The sequence below is a fragment of the Hippoglossus stenolepis genome, chromosome 15 (genome assembly GCF_022539355.2).
Source record: "Hippoglossus stenolepis isolate QCI-W04-F060 chromosome 15, HSTE1.2, whole genome shotgun sequence".
Classification (NCBI taxonomy): domain Eukaryota; kingdom Metazoa; phylum Chordata; class Actinopteri; order Pleuronectiformes; family Pleuronectidae; genus Hippoglossus; species Hippoglossus stenolepis.
Window position 1 is genome coordinate 5,413,182 of NC_061497.1, and position 25,852 is coordinate 5,439,033.

The 25,852-nt window shown below is 43.7% G+C and overlaps 1 protein-coding gene across 2 annotated transcripts in view; it reads right to left on the minus strand.

The window, feature by feature from the left end:
- The window catches only part of spns2 (spinster homolog 2 (Drosophila)), a 68,376-nt gene that overhangs the window by 30,796 nt on the left and 11,728 nt on the right, over window positions 1-25,852 (minus strand). For both annotated transcript variants that reach the window (XM_035178018.2, XM_035178019.2), the window contains exons 2-3: window positions 17,202-17,267; window positions 804-940 (exon numbers count right to left, since the gene is read on the minus strand). In XM_035178018.2, coding sequence (XP_035033909.1) covers window positions 804-940; window positions 17,202-17,267 — 203 coding nt within the window. The remainder of the gene's footprint in view (window positions 1-803; window positions 941-17,201; window positions 17,268-25,852) is intronic.

Consider the following 25,852-nt stretch of genomic DNA (forward strand, 5'->3'; position numbering starts at 1 on the left):
ATCATAGCCTTCACTGATTCGTCAGGCTCCAATCACATGACCGCCTTATGGAAAAAAACAACCAGCATCAGCCTCGGCTAATAATTAATCACAAACTCCTCTGACCCTGATGTCTTTGCAACGAACACCCAAATACTTCCTGTTTACACCGGCACACGCATGCCCAGTGTACGTGAGTGGTCATGTGATGTGCGTTTTCAGGCGTGTTTGTAGGAATCAGGGTTATTAAAACAGCTACAGAGCCAAAACGCTGGTGTGGACAAAACCCTGTCTTCAAAGGCAGTAGTATGGAAGCAGCCAGAATCTACTCACCCGCACATACATGCACAGAGCCTTTCACATTAATGTGGAGGCTTCTTTCAGTGAGATACCCATCCCCCACATCGTCCCCCTAAACAATAACGTTATTGTTTTAATGTGTCCGACACATCCCAGCACACGGAGGCTTTCACGGATATCAAATCTAAATCCTCTTGTCGAGGGGCAGTGAAACTTGTCGTCTAAAGCTTTGTAATTGAGACAACTCTGAGGCATGGGCCGTCATTAGCTGATTGGCTAGTGGCCAGTGAGAGAAAGACAGAAAAGAAGACAGGGAGGGAGGGAGATATAAAGAATGTCTACAAAGGCTGAGCGGGTGTCTGACTTAACAAGCGTGTCATTTCATTTCACCGGCCTCAACATCAAGCATATCCTCATCATAACACAATAATTAGCTCGTCAGTCAGGACCATATCACAGGCGTGGCAGCCTAATAAGATAACACTGGAGCTCTGGCGCTGCACATCTCCCGCACTGTGCCGTACCTCTTTGCCGATGAAGGAGCTCGACAGAGTCACAATGGACCAGAAGAAAATGCCACAGCTCAGGATGACCTTTCTGTTGAAGCGGTCGCCCAGGTAACCGAAGATAGGAGCGGCCACCATGAAGCTGCAGATGAACACTGCGGAGAGAAAAGGAACAGGAGGAAATATTAGTTTGGATACAGCGACTGATCCATAAATATATTTGTCATCATTGTCATATTTATAGCCTTCATTTCACTTTGCTTCATTGCAAACTCTTGATTTGCGACTGGACCGAGCCCAGCACTTCAGCTCCCTGCTCTATTAAGTCTGGACCTGTCAAGATCAACTGTGTGATACCATCAGCCACAGAGTCAGTGAAGGACTGCCAGAGGACACCTCCATTCAACTGTGACCAATTAAAAATCCTGTTACACTGCATTCGCTACAAGAAACCTGGCAAAAGAAAACCAGATCCAGACGATACAGCCCAGAGTACTGACACTGAGAAGGGTGAAGGTTTTACAGGATTCAGTGTGTGGGGAGAGTTGTTGAGGAGGATTGTGAGAAAAAAAGTACAGTTTGGATTATGTCCAGTCCAGCGGAGCTTGAAAGAGACATAGAGGGGGGAAAAAAGACAGAGAGAGGCTTAAGTTGTGTGAGTTGGTTGAGATAAAACGAATCATCAAGGCAACGGAGACAACATAAAAGACAAAAACATGTCAGGGTTTGGTGCAGCACTGCTGGAATTACAATTACTCTGACCACATGCAAAGGAATTAACACTACATCACACAGCAGCACTCATTCTGTCCCACTCTATACCAGAGACAGCACTGCGGTGGCTGCACGGCCATGAATAATTCCTCCATCTTAATTTCGTACAGCTGAACTCATGTCCCAGTGAAAGGAACACTAGTGCTTTAAAATGTGTTCGCCTAATTGCCCCGCTGCTGACCAGACAACCAGGAACTGTTCTTATGGGGCCTTTTAGTCTATATTCATGAGCAGGACCGACCAAACCCGACCTGAATTTTTAATGCTCTCAAACTGAGATCTGTGTCTTTGCAGAGCAGAAAGGGCAGGAGATGTGACTCCTGACAGCGCCGAGGGGAGCTGGGCAGGAGGGCTGGAGGGTTTTTCACACATCATCAGCATAAACATACAGAGGAGGAGAGGAAGGAAAAGAGATGCGAGAGGAAAGAGAGGAGGGGCGCGTTATATAAGGCACAGGCATCGCTGTCCCACAGCTGCTGAGGCCAACCAGCGGGATAAGGGCCAGTAATCAGATTAGAGCATAACTGTAGTTTTGAACATGTGATATCATGGAATGACGAAAGAAAGTCATTCCATAACCCTATTTTGTGGAAGAATGTAAAAAATAATCATTTTATATAACTTTGTTGCAGATCACGAAATGATGTACTGCTCTGTGCTGTACTTAACCCTGATTAGTGCATGTTTTATTGGACTGGACCAAACAGAGAATAGTAATGATTTATCATAATGAATCATTATTATTCTCTATTATTATTTATTATGATAAATGACATATATTTATAAATTATTTATATAAGTGGCAGTTTCAGCTTCCTCTGGAAATTTGAATCAATATTACAATGAGATATTCTTAATATAAAATCTAAATTTGACTTCATTTATGTGTAATTGTTTTTATTCTTAAAAAAAACATCCATGCATTAAAAGTATTAAAATGTCCTTTTATGAGCTAAAAAAAATCGTATTTCACAAAGCAATGAGAAAATGTAATCTACAATCTAATTATTATTAATGAATGAATCTATTATAGTCTGGGTTTCACAGGTGCTGAATTTGTCCCACCTCACGCTGTTCTCTCTCTCTCTCCCTCTCTCTCTCTCTCTCTCTCTCTCTCTCTCTCTCTCTCTCTCTCTCACACTGCTCCTCCTCTCCCTCTCTGCAGCCTCCATCACAAGCCCTTGTGTGGTTAGTGCTGCAGGTTTATTGTGCATAATGTTAAATGACTCTGAAAACTGCTTTGTGCAGGGCTGACTCTCTGAAGAGCTTTGCCAACTCACCCTGCAGCCACAGCCCTGCAGTACACACACTAACACACACACACACGCAGGGTGTAGCAGTGCAAACTGGAGATAAGATAAAGTCCAGGGCTACAATCACTCACCACCAGCTGCTCCAGCTGGGTTTTAAAGGCGAGGGGGCCAGAAAATGTTGAATCTCACTGTTTAGCACTTTGTCAAAAATACATATGCTCACATCATTAACTGGCCCATTTTAGGTCATTAGCAGGACCACACATCACCAGCTCTCTCTTTGTGGCCAACGCAATCTTGTGATTTGTTGATAAGCTGCACCACTTTCTTATGGCTCATTATCACTTGTTAGCATCTGGGAATAAATTCAGGCCCTGACAGTGTGATCACATTTATTAAGTGTAATCCTTACTGCTCATTAACCTTGCTTCTGTCTGAGTAAGAAAAAGTGTATATATTTCGTTTCACATGCTGTTTGCAAGTTTAATCCCAGAAGAGGAGACTGTGCTTTATGAAAGAAAGAGATCCACCCACTCCTTGGTGCTAAGCTTGGCGAAATCAAAATAAACCAAACATCTTCAATACAATATTTACTTTGTAGTGTATCTGATTTAGTATGTAGTGACAAAAGCATTTCTCAAGAAGCCTCTGTCAGAGTAATGCGATGAGGAATTGCTGTTGTACTCATTAGCTACAAAGAGATGCTTCCTTGACATGACAAAGGGGAAACCACAGCCTTACCAGGTTGTTTATTTTTAACAAAAGCAGGTACACCTTTTCAGAGAATCAGGGTGTGCTACTTTCGGTTTGGCTTCATTTTCCACCCCTCTTCAAACGTAGTTGTCATCAGCCGGCGAGAACAACCCAGAATCTCGACCTCCTTGCCACATGAGATGAAAAATGTACTGTGTCACTTAAGTTAGGATAAAATACACCCTGAAGGGAAGTAAGTCTAAATTCTACAAGGCATGGTGACCTTTCTTGTAAAGGGTTGGGATAACCAATCCTAAAGAATAGATTGCACCTCTTTATTAGTCCAGTAGTCTCTGTCTATATCAGGATTGTTACTGCATATATAATGAGATTGCGCACATATGGCGACGGGACAATCTGCATCTTATAAAAAACAGAGTCTGGATACACACTTACATTAAGTCAATTTATGGAGGCTCATCTGCTCCCAGGAAATATCCTGTCACGATAAACACTGTCCATATAACAAGCCCACTGTTCTCCTGTCAGTCCAGGCTGAGGGCTGCAGATGTTCCAAACAAGGACGTCCACCATACTTTAAAACTATGATTTCCTCCCTTTAACATCACTGAGAAATCCAGGATGGTTTCTTTCAGAATATAACAATCCCAAAAACTTTGTCCATCACATGTTATTGATGGGATTATGTTTTAAAGTGTGTTTAGTGCAGAACTCTGACTTTTCTGTAAAACTCTTTTATTTACAAGAGAATAACTGTGTTCAGCAGACAATGTGTTTAACTTCACAGACTTTAAATGGCCCCGTTGAACAGGAAGCTGGTTTGACTGACGTACAGTCAACAGCTACTGAATAAGAAATTTACATAAAATGTTGCCCGTCCTCACAAGCCACATTCCTCCACTGACCAACACTGTGTCTTTGTTCATTCCCGTTTATACGGTGTAACACAACTGGAGGTGAGTCCACATAGGTGTGATCGCCACCGTGTCATCAGAGATAAACTCACAGCTAATCACTGAAGATGCTGCAGATGAAGTGCACATGCAGGAGATATACGCTGCCGGAAAGCTCCAGCAGCGAGGAGTTGATGTGCGGCGTGCACCACAGGCGTGGATGTTTACACTGCAGGCCAAAGGGGGGGGAAACGTTTTCATAACCTCATTTAAAGGACAATGGTCAGCTTTGACTACTTCTGCAGGCGGCCACTAACTGTCACAACACGACAGTTCAATAATTACAAAGTGCTTCACAAACAAATACAAACACAGTCACAAAGAATAAACAAAGAATAAAAGACACAAAAAATACTAAACTTGTGACAGAAATTTTAGCATGACATCCAATAACAATAATAAAAACTAGAGTTAGGTCAAATCAGTGAATACGGTAGGTTATAACCTTTGATTTAAGGGAAGCCACTGACTCAACCTGCTGTATTTCCTCTGACAGGCAGGTCCAGAGCTCTGTCCCCCTTCGTCTCAGTCTTTAACAATAACCTTCGTTATTGACACTTCTGTTTACATCTTGACAATGGAAACATACAACAGAAGACCAAAAATATATAATGAAATGTAATTTTTCAGTTGCAGATAAAGCAAAAAGCCAGAGCATGTTAATGAAGTTGTGACTTTTTGCTGATAATTACAGTATTTGCTGTTGGTTTGGAGTTACGAAAGCTGGCATTGCGTAGCCGTCTATCTCTGAGGGAAGTGAGTCGAAAGTCAACAAGCCCACCAGTATCAGCTCTGCCTGACATCCTGCCCTTATCATTAAGCTTGTGCAACATATGAGCTACACAAACACACATCCCAGTCTTTTAAAGCCTTTGTTTATCTCCTAATAGGCTCTGAGTAATTTTCAGTTCCACACCAGTGACTGTATACGTGAAGAAACATTTCGCAGCTAATTAATGGCAAGGGCACTAAATTATTGTTTATGCTCATAACAATCCTGAGTGAAGCCATGCTGTGAATACAGAGACGAGTCAGTGTCCCCTCACCAGGTTGTTTGAACCATTAAGGTAATTTAATAATGTCTGCTCATCTGACTGCAGGGAGACCTTTGGGGCCAGGCGAGGAGAAGTGGTTTTGTATTTTGAAGCCTTTGTAGAGTAGATTAATTAATCATTATTCCTTCTTATCTATTTCACCTTGTCTCTGTAGTGAGGCCTTAAAGGAAAAAATTAACCCAGAGCCTCTTGAACCTTGTGTACTTCTGACAGAATAGATAAAAGCAGTCCAGTGTATCCACTCAAACTTTTTCCCACTAAAGAATTTCCAATTCCAGTCTTCTACGTGCCTCAGGTACAGGAGGGAGCGTCCGCCCTGTTCCGACGTTCTCTGATGTTCTCGTCTTTAAATTCCACACAAGGTGCTGCTGTGCGTGTTTCTCACTTTGTCTCAGCGAGTAAATTACATCAATTACAGCGGTCTTAGGACATTCCGCGACCAGACAAAGGCTTAGAGACAGTCTAAAAGCAGACTCAAAAACAGGTATAGTGGAGACACTGGCGTCTATACATCGCTGTTTTAGTGTGATGTTACACTGGTGCTGAATGAGTCCCTGCATGAGCCACAATATAATTACGTTACTCAGAGCCTCTCCAGGCCCAAACTACTAAAAACTGTCAGATATTAATTCCGGATGTCTTATTGTAAAGTTATTCACCTTTTACTAATAAAGATTTTTTTACTTTACAATTATCCATTAAGTCTCCAGTCATAAAAGTCATTACTTGATCATTTATCTTCATTCGTTAATATCACCGTCATCGTTTATTATCTTTCTCCATTAGTGGCCCCACATGAATCATTTAAGACCATGTGAAAAGAAGTCTTGTGGTACCAAAAGCTTTTTTATCTTTAAAAAAATTACACTGTAAAAATGGTTTGATTGGTTTAATTGTTCTAATTACGCCTCTTCTGAAGGATTCACCACTCACCACATGTTCATTCAAAACCAATGACATGGCCCATGAGTTACACTCAACAGTGAAAATACTGGTGCAGTGGAGCAGAGACGCTCAGACGCTTGTTGTTGGGCAGAAACAACATAGAAAGTAATGAAACTCAGAAAACACGCTGTACACACACACACACACACACACACACACACACTGTCTCTCTTCTCCTTCACATGCCACGCAGAATAGAAACACCGGACATCCAGCCCTTGCTTTGATTGGCCAGCAGAACAATACCTATGGGATGACTCACCGCCTGTGATTCAAAGCCGCTGTGAATAGAGCATCATGCGTAGATACAGACACACATATGTTGTGTGTGTGTGTGTGTGTGTGTGTGTGTGTGTGTGTGTGTGTGTGTGTGTGTGTGTGTGTGTGTGTGTGTTATTGATATTCACTGCGCCTGCACAGATGCATTTCCCTATGAAACACTGGCTTCCCCTGAAGAGAGCACCTGTGTGGCTCAGCATCCGGATGTGGGATTGCAAATTCTCAGCAGCACATTATTTGAGCATTTTCTTTTGAGGCACCTCTTATTTCTTGTGACAGTGAAGAGACTGATTAAGGTTTGAAAAAGTGGAAATGAAGGTGCTGAGAGGCACAAGAATACAGTACGGCTTAATGCTGCACCAAAGCAGATGTACGCAGTGTGCTGCTTTCAAGGGCTCCCCTATAAGCTACTTCCTCTGAGATCAGGCTGTTGAACTGACTGTGGTTTGTCATGGATTCAAAAAGTGCACCTGTACGGAATTAATTACAAAAAGAAATATTTTTTCTTTTGAATTTAATAAAGAATTAAAGAGGCCCAGAGCTGCATTGAGCTACAGAGGCAAAACGCAAAAATCAAGATCTCTTTCAAGGACATTTTTTACTACCTCTAATTGGGAGTTTATGTTTCTGAGTTAGGAGGATTACGCAAACACTACTCAACTGATTGTCATAACATTTTGTGGAAGGGTGGGGCATGACCTGAGGAAGAGAGCATTGCGTTTTGGTGTGGATATGGATCAGTAGGCAGAAATGTTTTTCAGTTTCAACATGGCAAGATAAGGCGTCATAGCTCGATTTTCCGAGAATAGTGTATGAAAGGAATCAAGCAGGTTTGAATGACTGTTATTTGGGTGTGAGCAATTTGGTGCAGATCCAAATAAAAAAATCTGGATCTAGTGAATGTAAATGTGGTTTCATCAGGGCCTTGGTGGTGGTATGTGCTCTCTGAGTGCAATTCTAGCCCTTTAGGTGATTGAAAATGAAAATAATCCACAGCAGAGCATGCCATAAAGATAACATGGCATAAAAACCACGACCTTAGTGTAATGAATTATATTGTTATAATGCTCTTTTTCCACAAAAAGGAAAACCGTATCAATGTCATCTCTGAAAATTCCTCCTCCCTCTTCCTCTTCTTTTTAGCTTCGTGATTTGGGTATTTCCCACAAGACAGTCAGGACGTATAGGGTCTAACCAGGCCTCAGCAGTTCAAGGAATTCCAGTGTCCGTCAGCCGCAGGACACAGAACAGGGGGGACAGGAGCAGCACATCCTACCTGCAGGTCCATACGTGTCTGCAGACATAGGCGTTGTCATTCAGCGCCATTTACCCTTTGACATATTCACTGTGGGCAATGTGTGTGTCTGGGTTCCAGCGCTCATTATGCCGTAAACACGCTGCTTCCACAAATACATCTTTCATCTGCAGCGTCTGTTGACTCTCCTCCACCTTTGTGCCTCTGCCCTTTCTGTCACTACAAGGTTATCTGCTCTGCTGCAACCGGAGGTGTTTGTGCGGGAAGTAACTATGGATGAGTAATGTCTGGTAGTCAGTAAAAACAGTTTGGTAATTTGTTGTTGTACCGTCTCAACTGATATGATCTCTATTATCATGTAGATTAAATAATAGATTTTATTTGACTTGTAGAGATGACAAAGCAAAGGCTTCAAATAGGTTTGTGAATTACAAAGAATACAAAGCATGATTCTGCAGAAGTCCAAAAGGGTGTGAAATTGAGCTGCTGTGACTTTTGGGTGACAGCATAGTGTCATCATGGTATTCTGGTGACCTCACATGAAAGATGATACACTTGTCATTCAAATATCATCTTATCATAACCATTAAGGTTAACAGTTCAAATGTTTTTGTAGAGGGCACTGACACTTCTGTGGAAATACACCAGGAAACCCAACCCTGCATACCAGTGTCATTGCACACAGAAAATGTTCGACCACAAGTAACCTCTCTCAGAAAACAAAACCCCTGCATGTGTGTCACATGAAATGTTCTCTTTGCAACAGACGGCACACAGGGGAACACAGGTGCATGGACAAAGATATGGACACGTGACGAGGGACATCACATTAATTCATCTCTCCACGGCTGCCGCTGCCCGTAAAACCAGATTGCTATTTCTCAATAGGATGACTCTTTCACAATAAAAGCACTGCAGCTCTAATTGTGGATGAGAAGCAGAGTCTGCAGTCCCCATGGACACAACAGGTCCTGATTTAAGCTGATCATGTACATTTGTCTGAACACACAGCAAAGTACCTGAAGATTTCTACCGGGACATGTGAAGCACTACTCCCTGAATTTCTTAGAGAAATATTCAGGTAGAGGAATCTGATCCACATTGTTTCAGGATAGGAACAGACAAATAAAGCCATTTTCAGACCTGAATTCTGGAGAATGCCTGTACTGGCCAAAACTTTCTCAAGAGTTTGCCATTCATACGTGAACAATGAAGCAGGACATTCTCCACCAGGTGAGGGGTGGTGCAGCAGGCAGAGGAAGGACAAAACGTACTAATTCTGCAGTGGAGATCACAGGTTTTTGTTTACTGCAAAAATAAAACTGACTTGACATCTTTATCTGTGTCTTTCTATGTGTATGGCACAGCTTTTTCATACTGAGATTGTGTTTTTTACGTGTCTGTTGTATGTTCGAAACATCATCAATACTCCCTCTCGGCATATCTCACAAAGGCTCATTGGGACCTTCTCCAGAGTTTTAATTAGGGGGCTGGCAGAAGAAACTCCAGAGGCTCTCACTCAGACATGTGCAGATACAGCCCCTCCAGGAGAATGCCAGGAGATTATCTGGAGTTCAGTGTATGTCTGAAAGAAGCTTAAGGGCTAAATAACAATGTGCAATACAGTTCACATTTAACAAATGTATCTGCATTATGCAAATTTGCCATTATAGTAACACCAAGGCTGAAATGTGATGGCGAGTTTACTTCTGAATTTGTGGCTGTGGAGACGTACAAGCTTATATTAGTTTAACAAAATGCAGCCAGGAGGCTTGCGACCATCCCTGGTGTATTATATTCAACACATGACTAAATCTGGTGCTGTTTACTGGAGTTCTGGGCCTCATTAAACGTCTGTGTGTGTCCATATGGAGCAGAGTAATTTACGCTTCCACACTCTGCCTGCTCGATATGATATTCAGATGAAATATTAATGAGAGAGAATCAATATTTCTTACTTAAAAGGTTGGGATGTTACACTCATTTATCTGCTTGATCTTTCTCATGCAGACAAGAACCCCCAAAAAAATCATTTCAGCCACCGTGTTTGTTGAGTTTTCTGCGTGGTGTGCAGCACCGGTGGGAGTGGCAGCTTTGTTTCTCCCACTAATGATTAATGGGGCTGCCTGTGGAGGGTGCGATACACAACTTTTGTTTGAATAGGAAACCAGATCCAAACATTCGAGCCATGTGTCGTACTGTAACGCACACATTCTCATCACATTTCTGCCTCCTGGATTCCCCTTCATGTGGCGCCCCGAACATTTCTGCATTCCTCGCATTTCTGATCGCCGCTAATTCTCTAAGAAACCCCGGCGCTCAGACTTCACCAGTGTTGGGTTACCCATGCGTTGGCTGCCTCTTGATAAATGCCACATGAAGCCTGGGAAATACCCATGCAAGCCGCACTCTCTCCTCGCCTGTTGCTGTCAAACTCCGCAGCTAATTCTTTGCAGAAGCTGACATCAAGCGCTACCTGTTGCCAACTTAAACCTCTTTTATTTTACTCCATCTTTCAGCCTCTGTGAGAGCTGATGGCTTGTCACTGCAGCTGCGGCAGATCTCTCTACTACCTGCTTCATGTGAGAGCTGCAGCTGGGGAGGATTTCACGCTGCTACAAATACCACTCTCGCTGGCAGGAGCCCTCTGGAACATCATCTTTTGTACATTACCAGCGCATATTATAAGAAAGCACATATGGTGTGATTAAAGAAGGTGCAAAATTTTTTTCTTCCCGTTCTTAAAACAAGAAACAGTCGTGAGACGTGCTTTCAGTCGAGAATTGCAAACTGCAGTCCAGGCTGCCGCATTAATAAAAACATGTAGTTTTTTTTCCTCAGGGATCTTTTCCGGATCCAGCAGCAGAGCACTCTGGGCAATGTGTTTTTTTTTATTTTCAACCATTTTCTTGCGCTAATTTCATAAGCAAACGATTTAATGAATTTGTCAGTGTTTGTGTTATTGTAATCTACCCTTGACATTGGGACTAATGGGATATGAAACCTATGATTCCCGTTAAAAACATATACACATGCTTTTATTTAAGTATGAATAGACCAAGTGAGACGTCCCTGTGTTTGACCTTGACTTGCTGAGGTATGTATGTATCGAGCGCATGTGTTTGACCGGGGGGACTGTGGAGTGTGTGTGTGTGTGTGTGTGTGTGTGTGTGTGTGTGTGTGTGTGTGTGTGTGTGTGTGTGTGTGTGTGTGTGTGTGTGTGTGTGTCTGTTCCTGATTGATCTGTTGATGTCGCTCGGAACAGAAAGAGTTGTTCAGCCTCCCGCTGCGTCAAGCGATCGATCAGTGTTCAGCCTCTGTTTCCGAGAAGCAGGAGGAAATATCACGAAGAATCTTGTTGGCACGAATGTTTGATCTATTCAGTGATGCCTAAAAAGGGCTATTTTTAAATTGGTGTGAATCTATCACAACAGACCTGCTTTGTTTCTTAAAGATAAGGAGAGATCTCACGGGACATGTACTTGTCAGTCCACTCAGTGCATGAATTTTGACAGTGTATCTTAAATTACACTGCAGCTATTGTGCACTTAATGGAAATGATGGTCGCAATATGCTATTGCGATTGTCGCCTGCCACGATATCTGCTAGCTGCTTTCCTCAGTGGACTTGAAAATAAATGTACTGTCTTGTGTGCGCTGCCTGTTTCACACAATGTGGAAATTACGCAACCATTTGAGAAAACACGTTGTTTGTCCCTCCTATTCCGCTCTGTAGCCAAGATGGCAACTGTTGAGGGTGACAAGTGTCTATTGTGTGAATCTATCACAAAACTCCACCACTGCTTTGTTTGTTTCTGGTGCTTAACAGTAAGGAGCGACCATCTCATAGTACATTTACATGAAAAGGTGCTGTGTTTCAAGTTAGATACTTCCATCCTCACATGTACAGGGTATAGCATTTCAACAGTGTTGTTTTATCTGATATCAAACATTTGCACTCAATTGTGCACTCAATGGAAGTGACCATAAAAACATTACACAACGCCTGCCAAAATATCGACCAGTTGCTTTGCTCAGTGGCCTTTAAAATAAAACATATACTTGGAAATTACGGCGCCATCTGTGCCAACATCGTGTCGTCCTTCCTCGGTCAGGAGTTTCACGTCAAGTGTGAAACTTTGCTGCCTCGAATAGTGAATGGAAGTAAGTGAATTGAGACACAGCGAGAGTTGACAGCGCGCTTGTTTAATTGGCCATATAATCCTGATTGGAGCGGCAGTCACTCAGTGGCAGTGCTATTGGTTCGCCAACAGGGAGTGAGGGGGGAAGGAAATGAGGAGCAGGGTGCCAATCATCGCCAAAACAACTGCCCTCCTCCAAGATGTGGCCTATAAAAACAGCCAGGGATGGAGACACACACACACACAGAGACACACACCGGGCTGTTGATGCATCATCAGGTGATTGTTCTATTCCTGTCCCAGCAGGAGAGGGGCTGCTGAACACCATCGCAATGTCATTATTTAGCTTTGGGAATCAATAGCGGAGAAGATTAAACCTTGCTGCCATCCGTGACCAGAGACGACACCACAGGTGGCTCCTTCCTCTCCCTCCATTTCCCATCATGCCTTCATCTCCTCCAACTCCTCTGAGGTGCTAGTGGGAGTAACAACGAGGAAACAGCAGCTGCCAAACTGCTGATAGAGAGAGAGGGAGCGAGAGAGCGAGAGGGGACGTACCGAGGGACGGCAATGACGGCTGGAGACAAAATAGGAGCAGCTGTGAGCGGCCAAAACAGCTGATCAAGCACTGATAACTTCAGACTGTGTAAAAGGAAATCAGAGAGGCCTCCATCCAACTGTAGGCATTTTTGACTGACACTGACCATAAACCTACACACTTGGCCACACCTCAGGTCCACTTAATAACAGCTTCCAGACGGCCACAGCTTCAATACAGCGCAGGATAAACCCTCAGTGTATAATGCTAATGTCTTGCAGTTTTGGCCTAAAGCTTTTTGTGTTTGTGTGCAGTACATGTGTACGTCTGATGTGCTACGTCTCACACAGCACCTGTGGCCTCATTCTTCGAAGCTCACATACTGGCTGACTGACACCCTGTTAAGACTGGTTCAATGTCAGTTGGTGTGTGTGTGTGTGTGTGTGTGTGTGTGTGTGTGTGTGTGTGTGTGTGTGTGTGTGTGTGTGTGTGTGTGTGTGTGTGTGTGTGTGTGTGTGTGTGTGTGCCGGTGTCGCGTTTCAGACAAGGTGGGCAGCCACGCACAGAACAGGGCACAGACAGTCTGCGGGCTGTTTTGAGCACCGGCTCCTTATTAAGCTGCAGCCTCATCCAGCCTGACTGACCCCAATACCTCTGCTTCCATGTTCCACCAGTGGGGGGATAATTACCACGCCATCTTTCATCATAGCAGATAATTCAAGCCATTAAAGATATTTTTTCCCTGTCTTGCCTTTTTCCCTGTCTTGCCTCAGAGAATAAGCATGTTAACAGGAGGAGAAAGCCTTCTCTCAGATTTCTCAGTGTGGTTAACAAAAGGTCTCAAAACTCCCCTCAACCAAAGGTAACATCATCCAGGTGAAGCCCCTCTCCTCTTCCTCTCTTCCATTAACCTCTCCTGCCCCGCAAACCCCCTCTGGTCCTGTTCGCAGCTGTGTGCGAGTGTCACTCACTTCACACAGAGGCTGCCCCGGGGCCGTTTTCAGTGGGAGAGTTGGAGTCCCAGTGCTCTGACAGGTCTGCTGAGCGCAGGTGAGAGCATCTCCACCCGCTAATGGACTGGGCCGGAGAGCTGCAGGCTTAACCAGCGCGACTCTACCCTAACCTGACTGACAGCTACCAACACATCATCCCCTTACGCAGACAGCTGAGACCTTAGCTCCTGGGGCAGTAATGGTGCACGTGACACGCACTCACGCACTGCAGAAATGAGCACATACCTCACGTCAATTTGCGTTGTGTAAGCTGCTTTTAAAAGGGTCGTTGTTTCCAAATAACAGAAATAGCGGGTGCTGCGGAGGCTGAGCTCACCACAGGGTGTTTTCCATGTGTTGTCCTTTCACATGTAAACACCAGTTTACTGGATGGAAAGAACCTAGTGTCTTACCACGTCATTCGTTCTCATGAGTGAGGAGAGTTTCTTATTATATCTATAATGCTTAATGAATCCACTGTCTTACCCACGGTACAGTTTCCTAATTGTTCACATTTTCACCAGTATGATTCCTATGTTGTATGAAGTTTACTCTATTAAATTCTGGGGGGACGAAAGTACTGAATGTGATGCATTTTTCCTCAAAAACAATTACATTTATATTAATTCATTATCATATATTATATCAACCTTTCCAACTCTACACTAACGAAACTTAGTGAAGAATGTGGTATGGGTCAGGGAAGAACTCCTTAAATTGTAGTACTGACATTTTCACTGTTTTCCCAGAGAACCATCTTCATGAAAAAAATCAGGCATGTTTAGGGAACTGATGTGCATGAGTGTGTGAAGGTCGGTGCAGCTTGAGCGGATGTAAGGGGACTCGGCGGAGGTAAGTGCTCCACTCAGTGCAATTCTAGTTATGACAATGTGAGACCATTCGACATTTTCTTTTGGAAATCTTTTTGAAATTAGTTTCAAAATCCCAAATCAAACATTCAACAGGATCAAATGCCACTTCTAACAAATACACCAAAAAATAGACAATAGACATTTTTTGCGGTGCAGCAATCAAAATACAAATACTGCAGTAGGTCATGAGGCGGCTCTTGTGCTCAGTGAGGCGAGTATTTCCAAAAAGAAAACAGCTTATGAGTAATGTTTAGATATGGGACATTTTTCATTCCAGTAGTTCTGATCGAGAGCCAAAGAAAAGGCTCAAAACTCTACTTTTCTCTTTAACTGAACCAGATCAGAATTCACTAGAGGGATTCTGACTCAGACCGGTGTTTATTCTGCGACTTGGATCCTGCAGTGTGTGGTCAGTGTATTTTTTTTTATTTATAAATGTGTGAGGGTGACCTGGCAGCAGAGGAAGAGAGAGAAAGCACCAGCACACACAACGCCCACCGGCTATAAAACACATACGTGGGCAGTTTGCATTCCCAGGTGCACAAAAGCTGCCTGGACAGAGGGAGCAGAGAGAAGGCAGAGCCGGCCTGGCCTGCAGGTGCTCACAGAGGCAGGGATTGTTCCCTCCAGAGAAGGAAGCGGGTGGTAGGGGTGCTTACTGTAAACATGCACACGCACACACTGACACTCTCCCTTCCAGCGCCCTGATTGCGTCAACCTCCTAACCTCGTCTTCACATCCAGCCTCCCCGTCTGCGCCCACCCGCTCTCACAGCGCTCGGCCTGGGACGCCCAGCATTCCTCAGGCCGGTGTGAGAGAGAGAGAGAGAGAGAGAGAGAGAGGTCGCCGGGGGATCAGGGGCCAAGCGGAGTCTGAGCCCTGACAAGCCAGGACCGGCCAGACGAACGGAACACAAAGCACCGCTGCTTTTAGCCAGACTGGGTGCTTCTTGGAGACCTGCAAACCCAGACGGTGCAGAGGGCAAATCAGCTACACATGCCGCTCAACCAACATACTGTGTGTGTTGAAGAGTGCGTGTGAGCCTGGGCCAGTGTGGAGGTGTGTGTAGCCTAAATAATGAGCCAAGACAAACAGAATTAAGAGTCAAACGCCCTTTGCAGCTTCCTGTTTCGTGTGAGGATTTTATACCAAGCAGACATCACCTTGAAAAGTGTCTTTACACAAATACAGGCACGCTGTGGGTTGAAAAACTCAGAATGGCTCTTTTTTTTTCACCCTTAGTTGTTGCCTGAGTCGAGTTCTCGGGTTTTATTCACACATCAGAAACGTCAGGATGTGAAATAAAAGCGTCAATTTGAGTTGCATGGCTAGATAACAACAAAATCGTGAATGACATGGATAAGAATAGAGGCGATAGAAACTAAAGATTCTCCATTTGAGTGAAACTGGCTGGAAATGATGAAATGGCTTATTCATTGAAAAGCCAACAGGAATCACAACACTGATTTCTTTCTCCTGGCAGATATTTTTGTCCTCAACACACCATTCAGCTCACCTTAACTTAGCCCAGCAGAAACATCGAGTGACAGAGCAAACACTGGGCTGTATTCTTTCAACCGCACGCTCACAACTGCCTGCCTGCCCCTCAATGGCACTTTGTGTGTGCACGTTTGAATGAGTCTGAGGGAGACAGGGTCCAGTCCTCCAATGAGAGGGCTTTGCAAAGGTATCTCTCTCTAAAAGGTGAATTCACTGAGGTCCAGAGTGGAGCAGGAAACCCTGCCCTGGAGCCAGAAGTGCTCTAGACACTCCGGGTACATGCAGGCAGGCGCTGAGGAGAAGGGCTCGTCTGGCTGCTGACTTTGTTTTGCTTTCAGATGACCTGCCCTGTCACCACTGCTGCTGTGAGGAAACGCTGCAACCAAAACACCCTCGCTTAAACCCGCCTCTGACGATTTGTCGTGAAAGAAATGTAACCAGCTTCTACTTAAGTATATTTCTAAATTTCTACAAACTGAGCACGTATCCATGCTGCAGTGTTGAGATATTCAACTGACCAATACTTCAAATGACTGCAGCATTTCACATGGTGCTGCAAATAAATTCTGTAAAGGTCAAAACAATACCGTACCTTGTTTCCATAGTTGTATATTTAGCATTACACTCCAATAACATTGTCTGACTCACAATAGACGGTTAAAAAAATATTTCTCTAATGATTGTAGTCCCCACACCCAACTGATGTTGGCTCAAGCAACTTTTCAAACTCACAAAAGGATTTATAAAATATTTTTCATACGAGCAGTTCTACTCCCCATCGCCTTTAAATAAACTCTATTTGTTAAATCAGTTGCCCTTTATAATGAGTCAACTAGAAAAATCTTGTAGGATTTAGAACCAGGGGAAAAAGTCTGAATGGTTTTAATGCCTACGACTGTGGCACGTTATTACAGAGGAAGAGAAGAATGCTGAGAGGTATAAGTAAGTCATAACTTGACTCATTATTAACTCCATAATGTGCAGCATTTCCATCTGCAAACTGAGCCATCGGTATCTCTTGCGTTTCAGTTTTGAAACACAGAAACATCCAAGTTACACAACAATTACCTTCATCATGCGTAAAACGTGTTAAGCGGTTCAGCTAACCATTTTCACAGGTGTTATTACGGGATTAAAGGTCTTACCTGTTTGCAACAAGCCCATTCCGCTGTCAGTTACGTTGTAGTGCCGCTGGATGTCGAGCAGAACACCTGAACACAGGAGGAGAGGGAACAACATGAATATACTTAATACTAACCATAATCACAGGTATTGAAACAGGCATCGGTCTTTGACTTAAAGTGAATAGAATTCTGGGTGTATGATCATCTTTTGTGGCTTGTGATTGTTGTTTGGTGTGATGGCTTGACAGCACTCAGGGGCTCATTCACTTAACATCCCTGAACAGCAGTATAACATCCCTGATAAGTGCTCTCTTGGCTGCCGGGCTAAACTTTGCTGTTAAATCGCCGCAAAAACAAACAATACAATTATGTCTCACCTACACAGCTCTGAGAAACTGCTCCAGCACAGTGAATACTTTGTTACTGTACTTAAGTCGATTTTTCAGCTATCTGGACTTTTTTTGAAGTATTTTTACTTTTGCCCCCTACATTTTGACAAAAATATCTGTACTTTCATTACTTTCCTTTTAATGCATTTGAGTCGAATTTTCTTATTTTGCCATATTGAGCGCCACCTTCCCAACATCAAGACAGATTTCCTAAATGAATGGGACAGTAACAAAGAAAAGACGATTCCTCACGCTCGACATACGTAACAGGGCAAAAAGGAAACAGACTGCAGAGAGGGGCGGCGCAACAACACGGAAGAAAGTGACGAATCAGCCAACATCGCTGATAACGTCGACATTGACAACGAAGCAGAGCAACAGAACACTTCCCATCCCCGGCCTTATTCAAATTACAAAAATTTCCCTGAATACATTTTACAGATTTTACAGATTATCAAAGCTCACAGATCTTGTTTTGCTTTAACCCTGTTTTTAGTTTTGTTTCAGTTTGCTTTGATACAGCCAGTAGAAGTGGCTCTCAGAGGGGAACTTTTTACTTTTATACTTTGAATACATTTCAGAGCCTGTACTTTTATACTTTTACTTGAGTAAAGAGGTTGAATCAGTGCTCATACTTTTACTTGAGTAACGAAAGTGTGTACTTTTTAACCTCTGGTAACAGCAACAACATGACATTGCTCCACTGTGAGAAACCACGCGGTACTTGAAACTCACCCTGTCAGTGTAAACCAACAGGAAACTCACATACTGTGCATGACTCTCATACCTTAATGAAGCACTTGACACCGGATGCTAGGCCAAAGGTACGACAGGGGACACACATGAACAGCTGAATCTGACTTGTGCACGCGAAATATCACAAACTTTTTAACACATCATAAACATCAGAAGATGAAGAAGATCACAGGGCGATAAAATTAGGGTTAAAGAAATTCCTCATCTGCTAGCTTACAATTTCAAACATCAGTAAACGAGAAGCAACACGTCTCATCAAATGAATCCTCCTCCTCTCGGGAACACCAGCTCGGGGAAAGTTCAAAGTCTCTCTCTTGTATGTTATTTTATTTTTGTGAAAGAAAAAGAGAAAAAGGAATGAAACATCTCTATCGTAGAAATGCTTGCAGTCCACATGCAATTTTGGCGTGCTAGGCAATGCTGTGAAACTGGCAGGCTGCTCCCTGGGAATTGCAACGCAGCTCATGAAAATGGAACAGCGGCATGACTAACATTTTAAAAAGCCGTCTGCCTCTGATCTGTCTGCTCCTTCCCCCGCCCTGCAGAACCCGGCATAACCTGACCTCGAGTCTACTGCACCTCTGCAACACTCAGGCATAACTCATCCATAATGTCCCCGTCGACTGGGTGCGAAGAAAACAGCCAAGCATGTAAATAACCACACTCAACATAATGGAAGTTGTTGATTCTCTTGTTCCTCGACATTGGCACAGCATGTCTGTTTGTCAACATAGAGACGCAGCGTGTTCTAAAGGCGGGTCGCAGGTTGGACTCTGACTCGGAACAGAGGCGTAAATCAGATTCCTGTCATCTGAGTCAAAGCACCTGCTCACATTCTCGCAGCATTCTTTGTTTAAGAGCTGTGCTCGCTGCTCCTTGTCGTCTTTCTCTATTATGATGACTTGAGTCAAGGGTGCTCTCATGCCAGTTATCACCCAGTTTCAGTGAAACCGACAGTTCAGTCATGTACACCGTCAAAATAAACACACTGATTTGCTGCGTCACCTCTGCTTTGACATGTGGTCAGGGCACGTGTTGTTCCCACAGCTGCCCGAGCACATAGAGAGGCAGTCAGTCCTCAATTCAACGCAGGTATGACTTAAATACTTACCTCCGCCCAGGAGGTTATGTTTTCATCTCAGTTTGTTTGTTTGTTTGTCTGTTAGTTAGTAGAATGACGCAAAGACTACTGGATGGATCACCACAAAAGTTGGTGGAGGGATGCCACATGGGTCAGGAATTTATTTAACAGGACGTTTTTCAACATTTTTGTGATTTCTCAACAGAATAATTCATGAAACTTGATTTAAAAACAAATCTGACATGTTTAGTGTGCCATCCAAATAAAGATCCAGATGTATTAAATTAAATGTGGCTTCACGAGGAGACTGTTGGACCTCGGCGGAGGCATGCACTCTCTCCATACCCAGTACAATTCAGAGTGAATCATGGATGAAATCAGCATCTGACATCACATGTTTACATCATAGATCACACATCATACATTTCTTCCATAAACATTTGAGTCTTTGTCCGGGGGGACTTCAGATAAGAAGGCATCTAAGGGTTTGCTGAGCTGATCAGCTGTCCGTGTCATCACACACTGAAACAAGCACACACTTAATACCACTTGTTATCACATCACATCAAGTTGTCATCCCTACATGGCCTTGGCCGACAGGTTGGCTGTTAAAAACAACCCCAAACAAAGGGTCGGCCCGTCTAACAGCGACAACAGTGTCCGACAGTTTACTGTACAACAGCAGCTGTACTCGTAATTGGCCTGGAAGGAGCGCACAGACACTTATGCACAGCCTGCTGGGAGGGGGACTCCTGTGGCAGATGGCGGAGCGTCCCTCCTGGACAGAGTCTGCGTTTGTCTGAGCCACACCCGTCTACACTTGCCACGCAATTATCACACAATAATAAAGGTAGACTTGGCAAAATGTCATTTACTGTAAGATCAGGAGAAAACTTCTGTGGTGGTTGAGATAAACTGTACTCAACACTGTTTATCCCAGTGGATGTGTATCCATTTAAGCAAGTGGTGGAAGTCAGGTCAAATCCTCAGTGTTTACTGTACTGGATTCATGTACAATGAGCTGTGTAATGTACTGTGCTAATCTGTGAGGGATTACAGCGAGCCAGCAGCTCTGTGTTTGTGTAGCAGTGTATCACAACTATCCTCTCTATTCTCAATGAGCCTTTTCATTTCATCTCTCTCCCCAACATCCACCTGTCCTCCAGCCGCATCTCTTCTTTTTACTTAGTGAGATTCATGTTTTTGGACTGTCCTGATAACATTACAACTGTGTCTTAAAAATACAGAGGGACTCAGTGATGTATCTGAGGATGAGGCACTTGCAACCCTCACCCAAGCTGGCAGCGCCCAGTTCGGTTGCCATGGCAACGCGGTGCGGGCACTCAAGGAGATAAAGGTCAAGAGACCACAAAGGAACTCGGCTTTCCAAATCTCCAAACTGCCTCTTTCTCCTCCTCACTGCAGCTGCATGCATCCAGTGTTTGTGAATCCATGAGAACGTCTCTGTACCAGGCGTCTCTCACATTCACACTCAGGTGGTCTGAAATTACACCGGTGATTATAGCGTGGCAGAAACACCTCGTACGACACCATAGCAACAGTGAAAAAGGGTGATATTTCACATTGTGGCTACGTCTATAGCTCACCACTGCCACTGTGACAACGCTGCACACACAACCCCGCGGATTCATTTAATTGAACAATGTTAATGAGCTTATCAAGTCTCAGGGCCTCCGGGGGGTCTGTGTGTATCCGAGTGCGATGCCAAGCAAGAAACATCGCAGGAATGTGGCTCTTCCTGACTGCACACCACAATAACACCAGGTACGTCCATGTTCATTCAAGGTAGCAGCGCTCACGCAGCGATGTGCACTGACAGCCCAGCCTCTCCCTCCCTAATGTGCTGGACACTCCCTTGGTTAAGCTTTATGCAAAAATTATATCATGAACAAGCTTGATGGGATGGGTGAATAATCAGGCCTGAATGTCCCTGCTGGTTTCAGGTAACTAATCAGCCAGCCGGATAGTTTGCCTGCTTGTCCGTCCTGCCTGTATCCTGTCTTTCGCTTTCCAGCCACCAAGACAATGTCCCTACGGAGACTTCCTGTAACAGTACCATTCATCCTACATTTGACTCTTAGATCATCATTAAACTTTGCCAGTCGTACGCTTGGGTCCAACTCCTGCTCCACCCGTAACAATATCTCTGTCCAGACGAGAAAAACAAAAATAACTTCAAATGCTCAAACAAGAATGCCAATGGTGGCGATGAAGTCTACATCAATGATCCATCAAATACCCCAACAATATATCATCAGCTCATCATTTTTTACGGATAATTTTGCTTATACAAAGTGAGCTGTGACGTCATTGTTACCTAAACAGTCCGTTTTCCATGTATGCGCGGATACATGTAAGAGAATCAAAATTCTGGAAGGTGTTAAAACACTGTTTGCATGTGGACGAGAGGCCCAAACACTAAGGAAAAAACTAGTTTTTCAAAATATCCGCATTGGTGTGGACAGGGTATTGTGACCTATGAGACCTCTTTCATGAATTTAATTTGTGAGCTGCACATACTCGTGTCTGAAGTGAAAACACAGAGCTGACACTACGTCGGGGGCGAGCGAGGAGCTGACACTTATTCCACCCTCTCATAAAGTTCGCCTTTATGACCAAAGTGTTGCTTAAAAATAACTCACCCAAAATGGTGAATGTAAACAAACCACAAATGCTGCATTTAGAGCGATGAATGGTGAATGATCATTCTTTGATACGAATAGGACTCTCTTTCAATCTTTCCTTTTCCATTATAAGGCCTCCACTATGTTCATTTACTCCAGTAGGTTCATTTACTGTACAGACAAAGATTTAAAGCTGCAGAAAACTGGAACTACTTTCCCCTACAGCATCATGTATGGGAAAAAAACAACAATACATTATAACTCTGACTTAACTTGATAGTGAGTGTGATACAGAGTGAACATTTAATTGAGCATACAGAATGCTGTTTTTGCAAGTCCAGATTCTGCGCAGTGACGCACGCTGCCAGGATTGCTCCTCTGGGACCACCATACACATCACAAACACACCGTAAGGGAACAAATCCACACAGAATACCACACCCCGCACAACCACACACACACACACACACAGGACCACATCAGCTTGGAGGGGACAGATTTCATATCAAATCCCCAAAAGAGCAGGGTGGATCTCTGGCCCCTCTGCTTCTATTTCTGATCAGAGAAACTAGGCTAGGAGGAAGGAGAGAATAGCAGACCAATTTAACTGTGATGGCTGTCGGTGAGAGAGAGAGAGAGAGAGAGAGAGAGAGAGAGAGAGAGACAAAGAGGAGTCATGAGAGGAAGAGAAAGAAATACAGTAGGTGGTGGCTGCATCAGGTCAGTCAAGGCTGCATATGTAAAGCATATGTTTCCATTGTTTATATATATACTGTGTGTGTGTGTGTGTGTGTGTGTGTGTGTGTGTGTGTGTGTGTGTGTGTGTGTGTGTGTGTGTGTGTGTGTGTGTGTGTGTGTGCGTGTGTGTGTGTGCATGTTCCCCTTTCCCCTGGTTTCACTGTGTGTCAGAGTGAGCGGGAGCCAATGGATGGAAGTCATTCATTCTGGCCAGAGTGTGGCAGGCAGCGGTGAGCCGCTCTGCTGATGTGGCCAGAACCTTCCCCCTCCATTCCTGCAAAGGGGGTGATTCCTTTTCATGTGTCACCCCCCTTCAGTATAAATAGTCTGGGAAAGGAAGGGGGGGGGGGATATAATGAGGAGAAAGTGTCTTTTCTGGTTGTTCTTGTAACCATATTTTCTGGATCGGAGTGTGTGAGACACAGTAAGAAACAGTGCGGGGGGACCCAACAGCAGCAGCAGCAGAGTACAGAGACAGGCCCCGGGCTGCCGAGCGCCTCAGACTGTAGCGAGGAGAAAGGTGACCACAAAAATGCCCGACTGCGGCCGGCGGGCTCCTGACCGACTGCTCTCCTCCCTTGCTATGTGGCCGCAGTGGGCGGGGGAGCGCTCTTTCCATTCCACTTCCTTTCCCTGCCACACAGAAAGGAAACGTGCTGCAGATGTCTGGGAAACAGTGTAAAGGGCTGCCTGCACGGGAGGGCTGCAGAGCTGGTGAAATAAAATCAACAAGAGGCGAGGAGTGTGTCTGTGCGCTGCAAAGTTCAACTCCTGCTTCTCTGTAGGAAGCACATCAAAGACACAACATCGCAGTGAACCACTTGTGTTGTACACCATGTGAGAAATACAGTAGTATTCTTCTGCTTGGATGCTGCTGTGTGGGCGTGAGAAAAAGGGAGGTGTACATCTGAGAGCTATTGATTAAAAGGCTTCCTATGGAGTTTTCGAACAGCAATGCTTTTTAAGAGCTGGTCCACGGTTTGTTTTTTGTACAGCAACAAACACAGTGATACACACTGCTGGCAAGCAAACATAATAGTAAACAATTCACAATTTTAAGAAATATTTCTTTACATGTCTATATGAAAACTGAAAAGAGCAGCATCACATTCAGGCACTGAGAGAGAAATTAAACCATCAAAGTATGGACATTAGGCCTATACATTATGGTTAGACTGCCATATTGAGAGTATTGCACTGATATCATTTTTGTTATTTACACTAGAATAAGAAGAGGGTCAGTTAATACTTAAAGAGTGTTGGTGTCATGTGTCCTGTAAAGCCGTGTTCATGCTGACTCGAATGCTGCGTCCACAAAACGTAGTTGGAAGACAGCAGAATTGGTTTTACATAAATTCTATAAGACAGTTTTCTTAAATTTAAATAGAAGAGTTTAATGATTAATATGTCGTACAATGTTAATTGTTAAATGAAAATTTGTTTTGTTACATTTCTGAAGCAATGACAGCTCAACAGTGGGGTTATTAGGTTGGGCTATCACAGTTCCATCGTTGTGTCCCATGATACAAGACTGTAGACGTTTCCATAATGGTTTTGTCTCTTTGAGTTTTCCACTGATGGATGCATCCTTCAAACTGCACTTCCTGGATTTTATATCCTCTTCTCAGTACGAATCTGTCACCAAGTAGGTCCAAATGGAAAAAACAGTTTATACTTTTGGTTTCAGTTGGTGTCTCTTTTTTTATTTCGACTTATCAAGGGTCCGCTAAACCTATGAGTTTTAGTTTCATAAAACTTTTTTCCCACTATACTAAAAGCTGATTGTGAAAGTGAAATATTCAACAATGATTCAAACATTTCTATGCAACGAAAGACGATACAAACAAAAAGTGTAATTAAAACATCATGTTTCATTTCTTACTGTTGTGCTGATTCTGGTGTGGATGCCACCACTACACCACTGTCATGCACCAAGATGAATAAATTCCAATCCGAGCGTGCAGTGTGTGAAGACGCCGCTGTTCCACAGACACAACCACCATTACATTTGAGACAGCTTTCACTCTAATCTCCTAAATTTGTGACGGCCAACTGTGGTAATGAATGAAATAAAAATGCCTGTGGGTTTGCCAGCGTTACCACTTTGATTAAAAGGTTTTTTTTTCCCAGCTAATTTTCTTTCACTAATCAAAAGCTTAAATTCAGCTCAACGGCCGCGGTGCATTAGTCCCAGCCAGTACGTGCTAAATATTTGATGGTGGTGGAGAGGATGCACAGTGAGGCATCGAGGGAGCAGACTAAACCTATAGGTCATCAATATTACATGCGGGTGGTCGCCCACTTGTTCGTATGAGATAATGCATTAGATGTATTGGGAGGAGATGCAGTGAAGCGGAGCAAAGGTATTTGAGATGAGATGAGACTGTTGTGATTGCCAGGGGATCTCAGTGGGCTGCACTCGTTCACACCAGCGTCTCTCAGGAATACTGAGCAGCAGTTCAACTCAACCTTGAATCCGGGCCTGATGGGGTGTAATTTATGTGGTATTTTGGAAAAAGAGCCACGTAATCCAGAGAAAACCAGAGGCTCAAAGTGCGTTTTACTGAGAGGTGATATAAACATGTGTGTGTCCCTTTTAGAAAAAGCCCCAAGGTTTTTATTCAATACGACTGAGTCTAACCATCAAAACCTCCTGTATTCTTAAAGAACTAGCCGGGATGCCATTTTGTCTTTTATTCATCCAGCCTGAGATATGTATTTTGAAGCAGGAAATCAACGCAGGATGAAATAATGAGCTCTCAAGCTTTTTAGACAGTTGACACATTAATTAAAAGGTCAAGCACCCGCAAGCTCCCAAACACTTGGAATGTGCTGAGGGTCAATTTGCTGCTGCACTTGGTATCAACAGCTGGGAGCTAAATGCAAATGTCAACATGATAACATGCTCGCAATTGCAATGCTGATGTTTAGCAGATAACAATGTAAACCAATTAGTTTGTCGAGATAGCATGCTAACACTTGCGAATTTAAATGCAAAGTATAGATTTTACCAAATGATAGCGCTAGATAAAGAATTTTGAGAATTGGGTCGATAACATTTAT